Source organism: Centroberyx affinis, unplaced genomic scaffold (genome assembly GCF_046629955.1).
Source record: "Centroberyx affinis isolate AG114_WGS23_722 - 3 ecotype Tasmania unplaced genomic scaffold, CSIRO-AGI_Caff_v1 ptg001238l_1, whole genome shotgun sequence".
NCBI lineage: Eukaryota > Metazoa > Chordata > Actinopteri > Beryciformes > Berycidae > Centroberyx > Centroberyx affinis.
In genome coordinates this window covers 14552-36075 of record NW_027279751.1, presented here as the reverse complement: position 1 = coordinate 36075, position 21524 = coordinate 14552, and the positions used below count along the sequence as shown (strand labels likewise).

General features: G+C 40.2%; 2 protein-coding genes across 2 annotated transcripts; both read right to left on the bottom strand.

The window, feature by feature from the left end:
• Positions 1-623: 623 nt before the first annotated feature.
• LOC139648663 (gamma-glutamylcyclotransferase-like) lies at positions 624-13096 on the bottom strand. The gene is made up of 4 exons (XM_071524845.1): positions 12617-13096; positions 2442-2593; positions 1449-1581; positions 624-943 (listed from the first exon to the last, which is right to left on the bottom strand). Exons 1-4 carry the CDS (start codon positions 12992-12994, stop codon positions 803-805), a joined length of 804 nt encoding a protein of 267 aa, XP_071380946.1. The 5' UTR covers positions 12995-13096; the 3' UTR covers positions 624-802.
• Positions 13097-17504: 4408 nt separating this feature from the next.
• On the bottom strand, positions 17505-21054 carry ggctb (gamma-glutamylcyclotransferase b). The gene is made up of 4 exons (XM_071524846.1): positions 20944-21054; positions 20692-20837; positions 20461-20593; positions 17505-17669 (listed from the first exon to the last, which is right to left on the bottom strand). The coding sequence occupies exons 1-4, from the start codon at positions 21052-21054 to the stop codon at positions 17505-17507; spliced, it is 555 nt and encodes a 184-aa protein (XP_071380947.1).
• Between the last annotated feature and the right edge of the window lie 470 nt (positions 21055-21524).

Here is a 21524-nt window from a genome sequence, read left to right as displayed (position 1 = left end):
TCTATGCAATTATTTGTATTGTGTTTCTATTTCACTTTTAGTTGTCACACATTTTTTTGCATGCTTATATGTTGTCCTCTTGGTGTTGAAGCGATAACTTGCACTGTGTGAGTTAAATTATACAATTATACTGCTACCAAAAACGTTTAATAGGACTATACATCTTTTGGCTGCTAATTAAACCATTAAACCATGCTTGACATTTTATCCTCTTTACTCTGCCACTGTAGCATAGTAGATGTGACACTTGATTTCTAAAATAAAACAGCCACTAAAATTTCATTTTGTTACAGGGCCCATTTTGTTTTGTTTGACAAGTCTTAAGTGTGGCTTAAAAACAAGGAAAAAGGAGCTTACGAGGAGACAATGAAGGCAGCAGGACTCCTACCCTTCTTCTCCACCAGCAAAACAGACATCATTAAAAATGGAACAAAAGAAACAACACTAATCAACATTGCTAAAAGTGATATGGAACAGTGAAGTTATTGGGGTTAAACTGATAATTATTTAGTAAATGTGACACCAAATGTAATAATGTATTGCTGCTTTGTAATTTCAAAACTAAAAAGTACACATCTTGTTTTTTTATGGACAAATGACAGAGACAGATTTTGCGATTCCATCATTTATTCAGTCAATCTCTACAAAGGGGTTGTATAGAATTTCACTGCCTTCCCATAATATGAACAAATCTACAAAATAACCAGCCTGAGGCAAAGACTGAGAAGATCATATTTCTTATTTCCTACCACTAAAAATCAAAACAACTTTCCTATCAACTATCCTTTTTATTTCCTCCCATTTAGGTGTTTTTTTCAGGAGGATTTACAACCTTGATGTCATCCAAAATAGACGGACCACTGTATCCATTGGTCTCCACCGCCTCCAGTTTTTCAATGTAATCCAGGGGGAGATTATGCTGTTTTGCACCAAGACACACAACCTGGAATACAAAATGTAGAGGTTAAAGATTTAGAAGTTTAGAGAATACATCACAAATCTGCAGCCAGGTCTGGCTCCATCATGGAGGTCCATTGGAGAATTGGCTACACGCAAATAATGTCTAAGTATGTATATGGATATGTGTAACATCTTTCTATATGCAGGAGTACACAGAATTTCTATTTTTTAGTGCTTACTGTGCCAAATGTTTTTACATGGGTGGAGGGGTTACTGTGTTATATGTTAATATATAGATATATTTTTGTGCTTTTTTATTATCCTTATTATAGTGTTTTGTTATGTTTTTGTGTTAAAAATGTGTTGCTTCTATGAAAATTGAATTTCTCCCAGGAATAAATAAAGTACCTATCTGTCTGTATTTCTGTCTATCTATCCACCCTAGCACTTCTCTATCCTACATGATCATTCTGGGATCCCAAGAATATTTTTTACATCTATTGTCAGGGAGATATGGCTATGATATGAGTGTAGGATATGAGTGTTACCAGTTTGTAAGGATCCGATGTGAGGTAAGGTGTGAAGCTGTTCATCTTGTAGGTTCGACAGAGGACTTCTCCCTCGTCCGTATCCACCATCACCTCTAGAGGGCGGTATATGCCTTTGCTCACTCCTTCCTGCCTTGGTAAGATTTAGGAGACACAGTAAAGTAATAATCACTCATATTACTCAACGTTTTGTTTTCTTAAATCAGACCAGAGTCTTGGTTAAAACCTCTAAGTGTATTGTGGTGCTGACTGTTACACAGATCTTTAAAAGGAATACAGTGAGTTTTTGGTAGACTGTCTCATTGGTCAGCTTATCCATGAAGTGATGAGAACATAGACATCCATGTATCCCCCGTAGATCGTTGGCTCTGGTGTTCCATGCTAATGCACTATGTTGAGTGACATTAGCTCCACGCTAACACTTTAGCATACACTATGTTAAGTGATAGTAGGCTCCACGCTAACACTTTAGCATACACTATGTTGAGTGATAGTAGTTCCACGCTAACACTTTAGCATACACTATGTTGAGTGATAGTAGTTCCACGCTAACACTTTAGCATACACTATGTTGAGTGATAGTAGGCTCCACGCTAACACTTTAGCATACACTATGTTAAGTGATAGTAGGCTCCACGCTAACACTTTAGCATACACTATGTTAAGTGATAGTAGGCTCCACGCTAACACTTTAGCATACATTATAGTGGCCTAGTGATACTCAGTCTTCTTACTTTGGGCAATGCTAATGGCCTACTATCACCCAATGTGTATGTTACAGTGTTAGCATGGAGCCTACTACCAGTCAACATGTGTGCTAAAGTGTTAGTATGGAACACCAGAGCCAATGATCTACTGGGCACACGTGAATGATTTTGACATCGCTGTTCTCATCACTTAATGGATAAGTTGACCAACAGCCCCGAAAACTTTTGTGTATTACTTTTAAGGCAATAGGGTGAAGCAGTGTAAACGGTTTGTAGAAAGACATACTTGTCCAAAGAAATGAGATCCTCCATGGCAAGCCTCCAGATGACCCCCCAAACGTATTCTCCTTCACTCTTCTCAATCGTGGCAACACCTCCATGCCAAGAGTTGGTGCCATTGAAGTTTTTTGTCCAGTGTCCAAATTGGATGGTATGATCCTAAAGAGAAAGGAAATACAATAAAAACATCTGACTCATTTAATTACACAAAGCAGTCATGTCAAGAGGCATTAAAATAGATATCTAATAGCAAAGTAAGCTGGAGTAGAGTGCAGAATAATAAAGAATACATTTCAAAATGGTCTGATTACTTTTGTGTGTATATTAATTTGTATTTGCAAGCTTCTGGAAAATCAAGGTCAAGGGTATTAACACAACAGCAGACTTGTAAAAGAAGTGCAGGATTTGGTGGTCAACTGTAAAAAGATTTGCTACTGCATTATTTTCATCTTTGTTGTTGCACTGTCACTTGTTATGAGAAAAGGTTTGTCCTAGGGTATTACCTGGATTCCTGTCGTAACTGCTCCCAAATTGTGGTCTTAGTCAATAACAGATTAACACAAACTGATTACACAAATCACACAAAAACAACTGTACTTTTTACATGTATTGAAGACATTGTTTAAGCATTGACAGCCTTGGGTGGAAAAGTATGTGAACTTTTAGATTTAGGAACTGCTAGAAACTCATTAACAGCAATGACCTCAACCAAATGTTTCCTGTAGCTACTGACCAGACCTGCACAATGGTTAAGAGGTATTAAGAGGTATTTTGGACCTTTCCTCTTTACAGAACAGTTTCAGTTCATTGATAATTTCGGGGTATCTTACATCATGAATTCTGTGCTGTGTGACCCAACCTCTGTTAGGTTTCCTTGGTATTTACCTCTGCCAAGGAGGTAATGTTTTCACCAGCATCTGTGTGTCTGCCCGTCCATCCGTCTGTTAGCAGGATATCTCAAAAAGTTTGGCACTGATTTGCACAAAACTTGGTATGAATGTTGGTTATGGGCCAAGGAAGAACTGATTAACTTTTCATGTCGATTGGCCAAAAGGGGGGTGGTGGTGGGCATGGCATATCACCAAAAGGTGCATAACTTCCTTGCAGGGTGTTGTCAGACATGGCAGAGGTCTGTCTCCAATAGAAGTTACTGATACAGTTTGGAATTCATTGATTGCTCAATGGTTACAAGCTGTCCAGACCTTGAGGAAGCAAAGCAATCCTGTTGGTAACCAAACTTTGTGGATTTTTTGATAGGGCAAGGCACCTGTAACCCATATCTGAATGTCATCACATTGATTGGATTACTGAAGTCGTTATCCTAGAGGTGAACAGACGTTTTCCAGCCTAGACTGTGAATATTTAAACAATCTCTTTAATAAAAACATAGTAAAATTGTTTGTGTGCTCTGTTTATTCATATTGTTATGGCTGAGATGAAGATAAGTAGAAGCTGATTGATGTTACACTGATTGTCTGCATCTGTGTACCAGTGCTTTTAACTTCAGTTAAACTTGTGTCCTGGTGTAGTGGGTGTTACGTATTGATGGTGTCTGATATCAAACAATTTAGAATTAGTTCAATAGAATTTAAAGAATGGGGCACCAGATAACAGACAAATCAATTAGTCTCATTTGAAGGAATGAATTCCGAGCTTGCTTGAATTTAAACCCAGACAATGAACACAAGAGAGGACTTTATGTGAAAGAATACATTTATTTCTATCAAAGCACACTCAATAATCAGTGAAATCAATAAAGGCATATGAGGTAGATACAAGTGAAATGTGGTGAATGAGTAACATGAATAAATGTGTTTATAATAGTAATGAGGTAATCAACACACAATGGTATAAATTGAACGCTGGAGGATATGACCCAGCTACGAAGTGGGACCAAAGGCAATAATACCTGAACACTGAACAAGCTGAATAATCAATAACGGAGGTATATCTGATTATGCACAGACTTGCAGAGCGCTGAGTTACGAATCATAGGGAGACACTAAGTGGATGAAGTGGAGTGTCATGTAATGGAATAACTATGTGTAGTGCATGCGTGATGCCCAGCGGACAATGATCATACATACGCCACAACCGGGGACTGGAGGAGGAGGAGGCACGCAGAGTCTGGGAGGCTGTGAGGAATCTCAGCTCAACGGGCCTGGGAGGTGATGAAGATCCAACGATGATTCTGAGTTGAACTCGGCAGGGTCACAGCGGAGCAGAGCAGGCTGCACACTCGGCGAGTTGGTGGTGTGTGGGTCTCTCAAGGCTGACCCACTCCAAGTTCTGGATGAATAACGTGCTGGTCTCTCAAGGCTCTCGCCGACCAGCGGATCCGATGATTGTCAGATTTGTGTTTTAGCTGAATAGCGATGTCGCAGCAGACGCAGGACACACACGCTGAATAGGCGTTTGTGTGTGTGTTTGTCAGGCAGATGCGGCAGACTCACTTCACCAGTTGGAGGGTGAAGCAGGTTCTTCTTCTTGGCTCGTGGAGCTGATGTTGAGTCGAATCTCGGAGACAAAGTCTCAGAGACAAAGTTTAAGGCAAAGTTGTGTAGATTCACTATAACATGTTCATGACCACGTAGGCGTGAAATCCGCGTTGGGCATGTGTGCATGTGGTTTTGTTGTGATGTGTGAGGGGGCGTGTGTGTGGGCTAGTGTGTGTAGTGTTACAGCGGGAAAAATCTAATTTCATATGCACAAAACTTAAGTTTTGTCTCCCAGTTCTATGCAATATACTTTACCGTCACAACATTAACCTGATTGCATTCAGCACTAGAGATGCACCGATTGCAATTTTCTTGGCCGATTCCGATTTCCGATTTTTTAAAAGTCTGACCTGCCGATTCCGATTTTGGCCGATTCCGATTTTCTTTCTAAGAACTATAATTGACAGCACACACAAACATTTTTGTAACTTTTCTTTAATGGAAAATTAAAATTCAATTGTATGTTCATAATAAAACATTGACTATTAATAACTTACATTTTCTCCAAAACTGCACCAGGTTACAGGACCTTCTCTCACTCTCACTCAAACAAATCTCAAAATAAAAAAGTGCTCCAGGTTACTGGACAGAGCTTTTTTGAACAAATAAAATCCAAATGAAAATGAATTGCAGTATATCCCACTTAATACTTTCCCGAAAGAAAACAGGTGCAACAGATCTATATAACAACACACGGACTATTACTATTATGGACTATTATACAACAGGTAGTTCCGACCAAGCGATCTGATTGGTCAACTAGACATTTAGAACGTGCTCAAATCAGCATGACAGCACACCTAGCCGTGCTCATCACTAAATATTACTCCGCCATATTATCATACAATATATTTAAATATAACGCTACGCTAACTGTGTTCAGCCTTGATGTTACCAGACGCTCTGCCATCCATCAGCTGTGCCGGTGAGTCGGTGACACGGCGCTACTAGCTTAAAAATACATGTGAAGTTCGTGGACATAGTAGCTAAATCTGTCCATGGAAAAATTATTTTTTTCAGCAGATATCTTAGTTACAACAAGATTGAGCTGGCAAGGCAGTTTTGTGTTTATATGTGTGGTATTTATTCAGTTTGGGAAATCCCGCGATCTCTAGAAAGCATTAGCTCAAGTTGGCTGGCTGACTCAACAGGGACTAGAAATCGTCTCTGTTGCTAGGTCGTTACTAAGGCTCCGCCTACTTGCTGGAGTAGTAAACTAGGTTCCATTACATAGGAGTACTGACGTGACTGATTGTTTTCCAGTTATTAGTCAGACCCCATGTATTTCCGGGGAAACTGAGATAACACTAGCAAAACGTTTTTTATTTTGAGAGCGAATTGCCCCACAATATGAATACATTTTGTTTGTATCTTTTATTTTGTTGGTAACTGTTGTATAATCGCAATATTACACTCTGGGGTGTGCGTTACCGTCATTATTGGCACGACAGTGATGCGGTCAGTAAGCATCACGGTAACGCACACCCTCTCGTGTAATATTGCTTAATTACAGCGGAGTTTTTACCGTTGTCTTAAATTTGACCGGCACAGAATCGGATATATGAGACTGATCGGCCGGTCACCGGTCATGGCCGATCAGCTGAAAACCGGCCGATTCCGGTCACCGGCCGATCGATCGGTGCATCTCTATTCAGCACACATTACTGAGTATTTTAATATCAAACATGGCCATCTAAGCCCCATGTAAAGATGCACAACACGAATACCATGAATAACTATCATATAAACCATCACAGTTACACACAAAATTACAGACATACATTAAAGTCCATCACAATGTGATATCCAAATTTTCATTAGTCTGTGTCACAGATTTCTTCTTATTTTGGCAACATTCCAATGGGTGTCATTACAGACTCTCTGGAGCCTAGGGGCTTATCAGAGACAGGCTGTGTGTTGGTGTTTTATGGTTGTTTACTGAGTCTGTTTCTTGGTACCATCCATGAAGAGTGAAAATGGAGTGATTTACCAAGAGGTCAGTGACCTCCTTTATGATCCAACCACTTTCCTGATCTGTTATCAGGGAAGAGATTCACACAGGATGCGAGGCCCTTCCAGATGTGTGATGATGATGATGAAGGTGCATCCACTACACTGGTAGATCAACCCTGATGAAGGCAGCCTAGCTGCTGAAATGTCGGTTTTGTTAATGTCTCAATAAATTATTGCATCGGAGCTACGAGTGTGTGGCTACTTTCACTATTTTTATTGAGATGAAGATAAAACCACATTTTAGGAGCAATTAATGCAAATATCCAGGTAATTCCAACGGCTTCTAACTCAGCTGTTGTGTTAGAAGCAGCAGAATTATCAATGTGAATGTTGAAATCATCAGCTATAACCACCTTGTTGGAGTCAATCATATGTGTCAAATCAAATGTTTGCCATTTCAGACTGTTTTCTTGTACTTCTGATCTAGAAAAAGATTTTAGAATCCTAAAACCAGAGGTCCAGATTGTAACCATTTAACTGCATTATGTGACTTTTTTCGTGTCATGTTTGTAACTCCAACTCACTATAACAGTTTACACAGACTGTATTCTACAGACTGAGAACACTTTTTTTTTATCTTAAACACTACCTCTTGACTTAAGACTGAAATGTTTTGCAAGGGAGGAAGTTGCCAAACCAAACAAGGATATCTATATGTTCCAATTCCTGCCAATATCCAGCAACTTCGCACAGCCATTGAAGAGGAGTGGACCAACATTCCACAGGCCACAATCAACAACCTGATCAACTCTGCGCACTGCATGAGGCAAATGGTGCTCACACCAGATACTGACTGGTTTTCAAAAAATGCATATCTGTAGCCCTAGTCATGTGAGATCCATAGTTCAGTGCCTAATAAATGTCTTTTTTCAAGATAAAACTGCACATTTTAGAGTGGCCTTTTATTGTGAGCAGCCCAAGGCACACCTGTGCAATAATCATGCTGTTTAATCAGCATCTTGATATGCCACACCTGTCAGGTGGATGGATTATCTTGGCAAAGGAGAAGTGCTCACTAACACGGATTTAAACAAATTTGTGAACAAAATTTGAGAGAAATAAGCCTTTTGTGTGCATAGAAAAAGTCTTTAGATCTTTTATTTCAACTCATGAAAAATGGGAGCAAAACCAAGTGTTGTGTTTATATTTTTGTTCAGTGTACCTTCTCTAGTTCTCTCCTGTTAAGAGGTCCGTCAGTTGATCGGCTGCACCTGAGGAGGGAGTGGCCTAAGGCTATAAGAGGGTTGTTGTCCTGGGAGTTTGGTTCTTGTTGCTGAGCAGCCAGGACGCCCTCCACATGGCCTACACTTTAGATTAGTTTGCTTTTGGTGTTATTTTCCTTTATATCTACAATCAACACTTCACTCATCCACACATACTTTACAGCACTGATGCCTAACATTCCCATATTTCATTATGAGTTGTTACGCTTAGTTTAATAAATATCTTTTTCACCTTTCATTAGTGTGTGGACTCTCTCATTTGTTGCAAGTCCTGAGCCAGGTTTGTAACAATATAAAATAAAAATAATGAAAAGAAAAAAATAATAATAATTGTGTGTACAGGGGGTCCATCTAACAGGTATAGTCAGGGGGAGGGACATTTATCTTATGAGCACAGGTATAGGAGGGCGTCCACTGTCATGGTGGGGGGCTGGGGTACAGATAGTGTTAGGGTGGGATTACCAGTATACAGTATGAGAATTGGGAGGGGGAATTCACATCGGCAAAAAGTGTAGGGTGTTTCTCTAGCAGGTTAGGGGATGAATTCAATGAATGGAGCCTAGACTTAATGAAATTAGTCAACTTTGTGTTTTGATAATGCCATTAATCTTTCCATTGAGATATGTTCTGTTAAGAGATGTGTCCATTGAGATATGGTGACGTTATTTCTGTTCTTCCAGTTAAGTAATATTGTTTTCTTAGCAATTGTTAAGGCGATCAGAATGTGCTGTTGATATTTGGGTGGCGGTTCAACCAAGGAGAGATCTCCAAGGAGGCATACAGATGGGGAGACTGGAATGCTGAAACCAAGAATGGAAGATAATTTGTGTGTAATGTTTGCCCAGAATGTTTGAATGGGTGGGCAGAGCCAGGTGGCATGAAAATCTGTAGTCTAGTGTGCACTGCGAACAAGTGTCAGTGTCCAAGAATCCCATTTTGTGCACTTTATGTTGGGTGATATGTGCTCTGTGCAATATCTTGTATTGAATGAGTTGTATTTTGGGGTTACAGGACATAAAAAAAAGTATTATTGCATATTTGCTTCCAGAGGTTGACATCGGTCAGCAAGGTCTCTTTCCCAATCTGTGGTTGGTACGGAAAGCGTGTTATCTGTTTTCTGTAAGAGTTTGTATATTTTAGATAAGGTTTTTTTTTTTATTGACTATGTGTATGAGATCCTCAGTCATTGGTGGAGGTTGAAGAGTATAGAGTGAACCATTTTTTTCTTTTAAACAATGTTTTAATCTGTAACTAAGGCCAAAGTGGCCTTAGTTGCAGCAAAGTTTTAAGTCAGATCTAGCAGCAGGGCGCCGCCATGTTGAATCAATCTCACAATCGTGGTCTCGCGATCTCACAGCATGCTCCCCCTTCACCTCACCAACTTGTAACTCAATTCAGATAAATGTAGTGTAATAAAATGTTAACTATTTACTTCTAAAGCCTGCATCTGTGATTTTGTGACCATATAAATGTTGGATATATTCAGACACTTTAAGAGTTTGATTTGCAGATGAAAAATTAGCTTTTTAGCACTTTCTTAACCCATTTATATACAGAATATAGGTCTGTTTTTACTTTTACTTTACAAACATTGCCAATGTCAACAACCATTTTACAGCTACGAAATGCAGTAAATCCAGTTCAAAACTTTAGTGTTAGTCCTTGTACCAAGACGTCTCTGTTCCGTGTTTTCATTTTTGGTGGTGGTGGGGCTACCCATTTGTTTAAGTTAAGTGAGTGCATATGACCCATTAGTGTCTAGCCATGTTTCAGATAAGAAAAAAGCACCAAGTCTATGGTCTTCTATGAGCTTAATAACCATGAAGGACTTGTTAGTCAAGGACCTAAATGTTAAGTCGAGCAAATTTCAAAAAGGCAGGACGGGGGGGAATCACGGTGGGCTTTATGTAGACGACAGTCAACACTGGTCTGAAACCTCTAGTTTCAGACACTGGTCTTGATGGGGATGATACAAGTCGAAGCCAGTGGTGAGCTGCATGCTGCACGCCTGCATTAGACTAATGTCAACCTATGTTATATATGGTGTGTGAGGTGAACTGCTTTCATTGCTATGCCCTGATGAAGGCCGTATGTGGCCAAAACATGTTGGCTTGATTTTATCTGTTTGACCATGAACTAGCTTTTGATTAAAGCTTTTTAATCATATGAAGAGTGTCTTGGATTTGCCTTTTTTTGACAATTCATTTAGGCCTACTTGTTTGCAAAGCCCCAAAGTGCTGTATGTCAGACCACATTCGGTCATACTGAATAGCACCACCATCAGGGCAAACTGGCAATTTTTCAAATGGCACCGAAATGTTCTATTGTTGAATAGAACAATTCAAGCTTTTATTCTCACTTTCCAATCATTTGCCCCATAGGCTTGAACCCCACTAATGGCTGTGTGCGAAGCTGTTTATTAATTATTATTATATACTAATGAGACAAATTTAAAATTCATGCATGTTGTATGCATCTGGAGCACTGGCAGCTGCCAGTGTATGTATTTGTCTTTGAGCTGTATTTACAGTGACCACAGCATGGCAAGTAATAAGCAACACAGTTAAAAAGTAGGAGGGAATTCATCTGCAGGCCTAGTGGTGGTGAGGTGGTAGCTGATGAATGGGTTAACCAAGTGATGTGTTTTTATGGTAAATTAATAAAGGTTGGAGAAAATGTGTAACAGGATTGTGCAAAAGGAAAATAATATTGAACCAGGAACTGATAGCAACTATATACTTAAAATGTAGATCTAGATACTTACAATGTAGGCTAATATAGCCAAAATAACAAAGGCTTCTAGAATTAAAAATAATATAACATTCAAAATTATATAATTTTGATTTTCATCATTATAGCGTGGCCTGCTGTAATGTAGTGTTTGAGTCTGAACAATAAATCCGCTGGTAATAGTATACCACTAGCACACCTGATCCAATTAAGGTGTCAGTCCTTAATAGGGTTGCAAAGGGGTGGAAAATTTCCGGTAAATTTCCAGAAAGTTTCCGGTTAATTTCCATGGGAAGTTAAGCTGGGGAATTTTGGAAATATTCCAAATTGGAAACTTTCCATGGGAATTATGGGAATTTATGGAAATTAATGGGAATTAATGGGAATTTATGGGAATTAACTGGGAATTGAGGGTAATTTAATGGAAAGGTATCATATCCAAGCATAAATATTTGTTTTGTTATAAGCAGACATCCATCCAAAATAATACAATTAAAACAGATTTATTTGTAAGTAGAACTTTATCAAGTGTTAAATATTTTATTGAACAATCAATTCTTTCATTGAAGAACAAAAACATGAATGTTGAGTTAAATATTACTCATCCCCCCGACCCAACCCATTCAAAAATTAATAAAAATGCACAGGAATGCACAGTGCATGTAGGGGGCGTGGTCTCAACAGCCCTGCAGTAAGCAGTGTGCTATGTGTGCATGTGATTGAGGAATAGCATAGATATTCAACTGTACTTGCATGATATCTGGTTGTTTTAGTCAGGATTATGCTAAAATATATTTTCCCCAACTATATTTAAGTTCCCTATTAAGAGCAGACTTTCAATTTAGTAAATTCCTGGTTTATTCCCGTTTATTCCCATAAATTCCCATTAATTCCCATAAATTCCCGTTAATTCCCATGGAAAGTTTCCAACTTTGAAAATTCCCGGAATTTTGCAACCCTAGTCCTTAATAGGATCAGGTGGGCCAGAACAGGGCTGGAGCAAAACAGACTCTCGGCCCTGCATGGCACACGGTTGCCCATCCCTGGTCTATCAAGTCCTGAAACAGCCATGTACAACAGTTACGTGACTTTTAACAGGCATCCTCCGTTAAATCAAAGCTAACCTAAAATCCAACACGATGGACAGAATGTAACGCAAAATCTCTGGCAGTTATAGGCTTAATGATTCCTTGCTTATTGGACGATACATACAACACGATTTAAGAGCTTTTCTGGATGGTTAGGAGCCACTCTCTAATTCGGCATACATTTACCAAGTAGCGGTTATTTCAGTAGGCTAAAACTTTAACTTTTAGAATTGTTCTTGTTATTCCCACAATCTGCCACCAAGAGACAACGCGGTGGGCAGTAGTGAGTGAGCAATGTGTGAACCAATTCTAAAAGATGCGATTTTATTGAATATATAGCTGCTTGGTGGATTATATGTATGCCGAATTTACCAGTAGACAGTACGGATTCAGAAAAAGTCTTAAATCATGTTTTACGGGGTATGTAGCATACCTTTACCGACAATCAAGGCAACATTACCAGATTGTTTTAACGGAGTTTAGCCGTCCGCCCTCCCTCGGTCTAAGCTAACATGCGAGCGAGGTTATAATGAAGTTGTTACAGTGTTCCCCATCTCTGTGTAGCTAGGTTCTTATCACTATAGCTGCCTGTATAACTTAGCCCTATACTCAGTTAACCGGTGGAAGTACCTTTAAGCGGCCGGTCGTGACGAAGGTAGCCGACGGGTTTCTCAGATGCAGTCGCTCCGTCAGCAGGTTACTGCCATAGGCAAAATACAAAAAATGGTCGGAGCAATTTGAAAGTGTTCCGTTATTTTGAGTAGCGGTGGGGATACTGGCTGCCATTACTGCAACTCGTATGTAAAAAAGAAAAAAACAAATCTTTCCATAAGAAAAATACATGTTTTTGAGGTTCCGCTGGCTGCTGCCCGTCCGGTCAATAACGCCTGCGGCTGATCTCCCGGTGAGCTTGAACTCTGCAGCATCACTTCGCTGGCAGGGACCACCGCAGGCCCGTGCACAGACTTCTAAAGGGGCAGGTACTCCAATGGGAAAAGCCCCCCCCATGGATGTATTAAACTACGGATGAGGCATTCAAAGATGGCGGTCCATTTATTCCAATGGAAGTTGCTCACCCAGCGCATACGCCGATAAAGTTTCTACGACTCCTACTTCCGTGGCCGACAGCACCTGTGCAGTAGTGTCTTTCTTGGCCCCGCCTATCCCACATGAATGAGTCAAGTCACACACACACACACACACACACACACACACACACACACACACACACACACACACACACACACACACACACACACACACACACTCACACACACCCCTTTTTTGTGGAATAGGGTTTACCACCTGACACAAATCAAAATGATTTAAACTCATAATATGCATCACAGTAAATAGTACCAGTAAGTTATTTAAGAATAGGGAGTTTTAAGGGGAAAGAATTACAAATTTGTGCTTTTCTGAAAATGTAATTGATTTTGTTTCTATTGGTGGATTGCTTAATGATATGTTTATACATAAGCCTACTTATATGTATGTAATCATATGTTTATGCATAATCATGCTGTAGCCTACTGTATATAGCCTACTTATAGCTGCATGTAGAATGTTTCATATTTACTAATCCACATTTAACTAAACAATCAAGACTGTTAGTAAGTAAAATTAATTAATTTTCCATTGTGATGGTGGCCAGTCCATTACAGGGTTAACACACATAGACAAACACACTCTGCTTCCATTCATACCTATAGGCAATTTAGAGTCTCCACCTGACTTATATGTCTTTGGACTGTGGGAGGAAACCCACTCGAAAGGAAATCCATAAATGGCTATAATTCATTTGTATCTCATACTTTACTCTTATAGCCTACTTAACACTTACATACATGTTACATAACCCCACAATTGTTTGCATTCTACTTCATTGCTTTTATTGTTTTATCATTTTATTACCTCTACTAGTCTTGTGTTCTTTTTCCTTTCCCCCACTGAATCATATGATGCCCTTTTGCTGCCACGACGACGCCCTCAATAAAGTGTCTCCTTACCTTGTCTTGATGATCACCAACTGGAGGTCATAGTTTACCCTCCTTTTTGTCTACTACTACATCAACAAAGATGAACTGTAGTTTGATGAGGCCGATTGTAAAGTGAATGCCTAGATGCAGATGAATGGGATGAATGTGACTTCACACCAATTCCACTTGAAGTCTGTCCTATCTTTTGTGTATTATTGTTGTATTATTATTATTTTTATTGTTGTTATTGTTTGTTGTATGATTTTTTATGTATTCTTTTCAGTTTCCCAGTTTCCCACAGGGATCATAAAAATGTAATCTAATGGAATAGAGTAGAATAGAATAGGGTTCTTTGTGTCAGGCTATGGCATTTCAGTGTAAGACTAATATCAGCAGAGGGATAATGGGATTATGGTAAGAACAGTGTTTTCTAATGCAAACAGCACGTGTTTAAATAATAGAAACATGTGCTGTGGAATAACAATGGTCTGCTATTGGTGAATATGAACAAGTCACTTCCAAATTCATAAGCTCAAAAAACAATGTTTGTGTCGATGTACAGCCTGGAGCCTGATAAAGACTGTGATTCAGACACTGTGGGCTCTTAAGTCTGGACATCATAACCATAATACCTGGTCAGACAGATGGGTTTGCATATACTTTGCATATTTTATTTATTCATTTCAGGGGTTTCAGCAGAGAATTTAAAGTTGCATGATGGTCTAAATGCGGTTTCAGAGGCTTTTCTACCCTGACAACAATACTGTCAGGAGTATTCTGGAGGAAACACTGAATGGTCAAATTTAAAGATATTGAATATCGGCACAAAAATCTGAAATAAATAATATCGGTATAAGTATCAGCCTATTGGTTGAACCCTAATATATACCTTCATCCCCAAAAATAATCATGCTCATCACAGTCGACTTATCCACCTTTTCCAATTCATTCTTCATGGAGATATAGATCAATGTGACATTTGCTGCCTGATTTTATATAACATTTATATTTATATAAAAGTTACAAAAAGTAATGCCGCCTCATTTTGTTTGATATTGGAGGAATCTAAGATAAGTGAGGTATAGTGCGAATCATACCTTAAAATATCATACAAACAGTAAATCTACTGTAGTAGACTAGGTACTGAGTCTGCCCTAAATGAATAATGCAGTTAGTTGGTCTACCAAAAATACTACTGTCTGAAACAGAGTGGCCTGGATGCTGGAGAAGCAGAATGAAGGCAGAAAGATGGTATCCATCCTCGCCAAAGTGCTGGACCCCTGTGCACAGCCTGGAGCCCTAAATAATGAAAACAGTTATTATATAAGTGTCTGCCTTGAGCATCCCAGCACCCAGTCCCTCACTACTTGGTCCTCAGCACTGAAAATAGGGGATGGGTGTATGAGGTCCTGTCACAGACTAGCATCTTGTCAAATAGCTTACTTACTTTTTATTTTGCAATAATGAATCACTGGGGCAGGAGGTAAGAGAACAAGCCGAGAAGTCACCTAATGTCATTTGTGTGTTATTCTGAAATATCACTTTTTTTTTTTTAATTCAGACAATTATACTGCATTTTATGTAATGTACTTTGTCATTATCATTTCACACATATCAGTCAAATATACAGATAAAATACAGCATGTCGCAACAAAAAAGAAATATTCTCTTTATATTCTCAAAATGTTAAAGGGGGGTTAATCCCGGATGCTATAAAGTTAGGTGTCCTTCCTGCCAAAAGAGGTGACTGCCTGGAAAGTAGTTTGGTGAAATCACATTAGAGTTCAAGGGTACAATGAAGACATGACAGAGCATAATGAGGAGAGCTTAAATGAACTGATGTGCGAAAACATATTGTATAAAAAGACACAAAACTAGGAGGGGGATTATTGTCCACCAACCAAATCAGACTTAAAAGATTTAACACATTTTATCTAACATTCAATAGTATGAGTTATGCCTGGTGTTTCCTTTTTGAATGGGACTTATACACTCATTATACACTGGGAAAGTCATGGAGTTTACAACAACTCAGTTCACATCATTACTGAAATAACTTGACTTCCAGCTGCAAGTTTTTACTGTTTTATCCGCCTATTGATTTACCGATCTTAGTGGTTTTAACTGGCTTTTAGTCTGTTTTAACATTACTCACACTACCATACAATTGCCTACAGAAAGTACATCAGTTTCCATGATGAAACAATTTTTATTTTGTTTGCTTATTCATTTTGCAAAGTACTGTTAGGAAATATCCTGCATGTATAGTGGAATTTAGAGAAAGACCCATGGGGATGGGGTAGGTCAGGTTTTTATTTCCTGTTTTTATTTATTTACCTGTCCGTCAATGCCCTGGTATACCTATATGTTATGTTATTGACAGAGGTTACTTGTTGATGTATACCTGCAAACCTTGTGGAAAATAAAATAAATAAAAAACAAATTGGTCACAAAAAAGAAAGTACATCAGTTTCCTATGCATCAGTCCTGCGCAACTGTTCCTCTCATTAATCATATTTTGTCCAGAGTGGGCTACTGATAAAGTAGACGTTGTGATGAAATAAAGAGGGTCATAATGTATTTTTCAAAAAGTGAGTAAACCGTTTCAGGTATTACATTTACATTAAGTCAAAATTTTGCTGTACCATTGGGTTGACAGGGTTGCTGATCAATAATAATGCCTCAATGATTACTTGGCCGGGTGCTGAGATTTCTCACTTTCAAAACTGACTTTCTGGCCTGAACAACTGCTAGACTGAGCGCCCAGCGTTGCAACAGGTTTCAGCTCCGGAGGCTAAAACAGCAAATGACAAAGCAGTATTACTATTTAAGCAATATCACACAAGAGGCTGTGACCAAATCGCAGCCGTGCTGATACACAGTTTAACAGCACTCCCTCTTGTGTGATATTGCTTTCATACAACAGTTCTATAAACAAAGCTATCAAGTAATGGCAATTGGAGACAACAGATTATGATTTTTGTCTTTTATTCGTCTCCGCCAACAACAACAGTTCCCTCAGGATTCCACTACTAAAGTGTTGCCAAGCAACACATAAACTGTTTATATTAGAAGACCTGTAAAGCGGAGTGATACATTATAGTAAAATGTCCCAGTGCTGTTATACTGTATATCAGCACTCATGGAATGCCTTCTGTCCGATCAAATTGACCGGAACTAACTGTTGTATAATCCAGTATTTAGCATGGTGATATATTACCTCTTCACTAGAGGTTTCTGATGGATCTGTGCTCTAATTCTCTAGCTTACTCCTCTCTATTGTCAAAATGTGACTTTATTATTTATGTCAATTACAGGCCACCGTAAGCTGCGCCAGAGACCAGTCAATGTTTTAATTCCTACTGGTCGTTGGTAGAGGTTGATCGAAGTCATAGATTATTAAATGCTCCCATAAATAAGTGCAGAGGTGTGAGGCACCTAGCTTAGGGGAACTGGCTACACTATTAGGCTGAATCCACTGCCACATGGACTTTCCCAGTGTAAGGTCGACATCTTTACACATGGAGTCTGGTTGGTTATCAGGCATCAGAACGGTGATTGGCTCTCTCCTTTGCTCTCCTCATGGCTCGTTCCAGATCAGTCATCATGGGCAGATGGCCCTCATACTGGTTGGACTGGATCTCCCTCAGCTTCTCCTGGTAGTCCTCTGGCAAGCCATTCTGCTCTGCTCCCAACACAATCACCTGCAACGGTAGAAGACACAAATCAGAAACTGGACAATCTGCATCAAACATCAACGTGTAAAAAAAATGAAGTTAACTAACTGCAATAAATATTTGAATTTATCCATGATAGTAGCTTAGTCAAGGGTCCCATACTGTACAAAAGTGTTTTTCCTTGCCCCTGGGCTACATACTCAATGCAACTAAATAACTAGAAATATCCGCCTCACGGTTGTATGCCTCCGCCATTAAACTTTGTTTTATCATTGCAAGGACAGTCTTTATTTATTGAACATATATAATTAATGTGATTATTAGGTCAACTTAAAGGATTTTGGTGTCTGCAAAAGTAAGTGACAGCACTTCCACCGTTTTAGTAGAATGACCCAAGATCGTTTTCTCAGCTACAGTGGTACGCAAAACATTATGATGTCACAGTGAAGTTGACCTTTGAACCTTTGGATATAAAATGTCATCACTTCATCATTTTATCCTATTAGACAGAAAATTTGTCATAATTAACGTATGAATTCTTGAGTTATGGCCAAATTCTAATCAGTTCATCCTTGAGTCCAAGTGGACGTTTGTGCCAGATGTAATGAAATTCCCTACAGGAGTTCCTGAGATATCGCGCTCATGAGAATGGGACGGACGTGAGATCACAGTGACCTTGACCTTTGACCACCAAAATCTAATCAGTTCATCCTTGAGTCCGAGTGGACGTTTGTGCCAAATTTGAAGAAATTCCCTCAAGGCATTCCTGAGATATCGTGTTCATGAGAATGGGACGTACGTATGTACGTACAGACAACCTGAAAACATGATGCCTCTGGCCACGGCTGTCGCTGGCGCAGAGGCATAATAATGTCACTCCTCGTTGGAGTGGTTAATCCTATTAAGTTCACACATAGTTCGCTTATTAAAGGATATGTTGGACCCACAGAGAATACTGTCTCCAGAGTCAGCTGTCAGTTGAAACAGTGAGCTCTGTTGCCTCTTGCTGCTAACAATGAGTCCAAATGGGATTTGTCAAAATATCTCTAAAAAAGCCAGTCTGTGAAAACAATATGGCGACCAACCGACCTATTTCTGTCCACAGCCTGAAAAGCAGCAGCACCATTTCCACTCAGTGGATCGTCTTCTACCAAACTCTACTGTTCACAGTCTGACCTGACCTTCCAAAACTAGATCACTCCGCCAGTAACGCACTTTCACCCCACAGCAGTCTGTGCTGCAGAAATAGTTCTGTGATTTCCTGATTAGTGAAAGTGTGTGTGATGGCGGAACTGCCATGAAATCAGAGCTAATTTTAATTTATCTACTTTGCCACTTTTCTGTTTACTTTCAACTCCCCTGTGGAGCCTACAGCTATTTGGACAAACCCTGTTTGGACTCATTGTTAGTAGCGAGAGGCAACGGAGCTTGCCATGTGAGCTGCCACAATACCACACACTCACTGCAAATCCGTAAACAACCCTGTACACTTCGCTCAATCGCCATTATGTCTGAGGTATCGCAAAATGTTACTGTACGAATCAAGGATGCCCAAAACCAGACCTACCAGCACACACAGAGACAGGCCCAGCATAACAGAGGGAACAATGCGTTAGGCTCAGCGGAGTGTCTCTCGCACTCACACCATACAACACAAAGCTGCGCTCACAAAGCCATGCTGTCCACATATGCCTGTTATTTTCCTCTCAACGCAGTGTTTTATTTGCGAAAGAACAATCTGGCATTCCGGCTCGCACGCTGTCAGATCTGTGAAACGTGGCATGGCGTAGGAGGGTGTGTCCGGATTGTTTTGACCTGTTGATCACTTCACATCAGTCGCGATTAATGAGAAGATTAATGAGAAGTCTGTCCGGATTGTGGGGCGGAAATGCATATTCCAGATGTTTCAGGGAGGGGAAGAGGGCAGGAGTGAATAGGCTAAAATTGCCCCATTGTCTCCGCAATACAAAAACCATCTCGGTGCAGGGCAAGCACCAGAAGAAAAAAAAAAAAAACCCCACCACAACAACCGTTCTGTTTGCCATCACACAGAGTGACAGAGGCTCATTCAAAAAGGATGATGTCATCTACACTGCCATCCATGGGTGACTGTTGATCAGTGTTGCATGGTAGTGTTATTATTTTTCCCAAGTTGTGTAACAAATTACTATTTCAATGTCAGTTACTAATCAAGGAATATTGGCACTGGCTCTTAATGTCACACTGAAGTTGAGATATCCAAAAACCTTATCACATGTCTCCATCCCTCCATTCATTTTAGTCATATTTAATCACCATAACTCTCACACTCAATATTCAGTGAAAGATGGTAGAAAAGTTTACTTTGGGTGGAAGTATCCCCACTACTTTGATGAGAAGCAGTAGAAAAGTGGACTCTCTTTTCAGAATCAGCAGCTGCCTGAAATGAATCGCCCTTAAAGCACTCCATTGTCAGTATCAATTTAATATCTTAAAGAAAACAAAATATCTAGGACTTTTCAATGCAATATGGTTTTAATAGGATAAAAACTTGGTAAGAGCATCATGAGTTTGATTTCTAGAATCAGTTTCAACTTCAATAAATCCAATCATTCCATACAAATTCAGAAAACAGAATTTAAATTCAGTCGTCTGCTGGAACAAATCTCATCACTTTCAATCTGAGTCATTTACACAAACACAAGATCTCAAGTCAAGACTTTAGAAAGCTTTTCAAGTCATCAAAGCACAAGTCAAAGTCAAGTCTCAAGTCACCAGAACCCAAGTCAAGTCAAGCACTTGAGCCCAAGAGCAGAGACAGTAGAGAAAGCGGTGTTACCTTCAGGTACTGTGGAGACGGTGAGGCGTACACACAGCAGTTCATTATATAGGTACGACAGTTGAGCTCCTGGTCTTGCGTCTTCACGGACACCTCCACAGGACTGTAGGCACCTAACCTCACATTCTCCTGACTGTACAGGTGCATGTACACACACACACACCATGGTTAGATGTCAATTTCTTGAATAAAACCATTCAAGGAAATTAGGACAAAATAGAATTTGATTACCTGTCTAGAGACTCCAGGTCGGCCATGTTCATCCTCCACACCACCCCCCACACCTCGTCGCCTGGGCTGCGCTCTATGGTCGCCACACCCCCGTGCCACCGGTCACTGGCCAGGCCCTTATGGTTCCCAAACACCAACTTATAGTCCTGAAAAGAAGAAAGAGAGGGAGAGAGAGAGAGAGAGAGAGGGAAAGAGAAAGTCCAAAGTACGTGTGTGCTGTTCATACCGCACAAGGGGAAGCAGGGGCCTTACCTGGAGCCAGGCCACGCAGTGGATGGTGGCCGAGGGGTTCTTGAGCTGGAGCCGCTCCTTCAGCAGGTTGCTGCCATAGGCAAAGTACAGGAAGGTCAGGGGGCTCTCCATGCTGTCACCGACTTGTCTTCCAGGAGGAAGACGGGTACCGGGGTGGGGGGGAGGTGAAGGCTAAGGTCGAGGCGAGGATGATGACAAGCGGGTCAGGGGGAAGAGGAAGAGAAGGTGGGAGAGAGCGAGAGAGTGAGAGAGAGGGTTCGGAGGAGCAGAGGCGTACGGTGAGAGATCATGAGCCCGAGTGTCACAGAAACGAAACGCACTGTGGCCTTCTCTTTTATACCAGCGCGCACTGACACACCATTCTCATGCTAATCCGCCTCGGCCCTATTCAACCTCACAATACACAGTTCGCTGTATGCGAGCCCACACAGATGAGCCCTGCAGAGAGGCTGCGATGCTACATTCAGGTGCCATGGGAGAGATGGGAGATACGAGCATCCTTGAAAATACTGCGCACTTCAGTTTTCAGATGGTAAATACTACTAGAAAATACTACTTGGGAACTCAAGGTTTGCTGATGG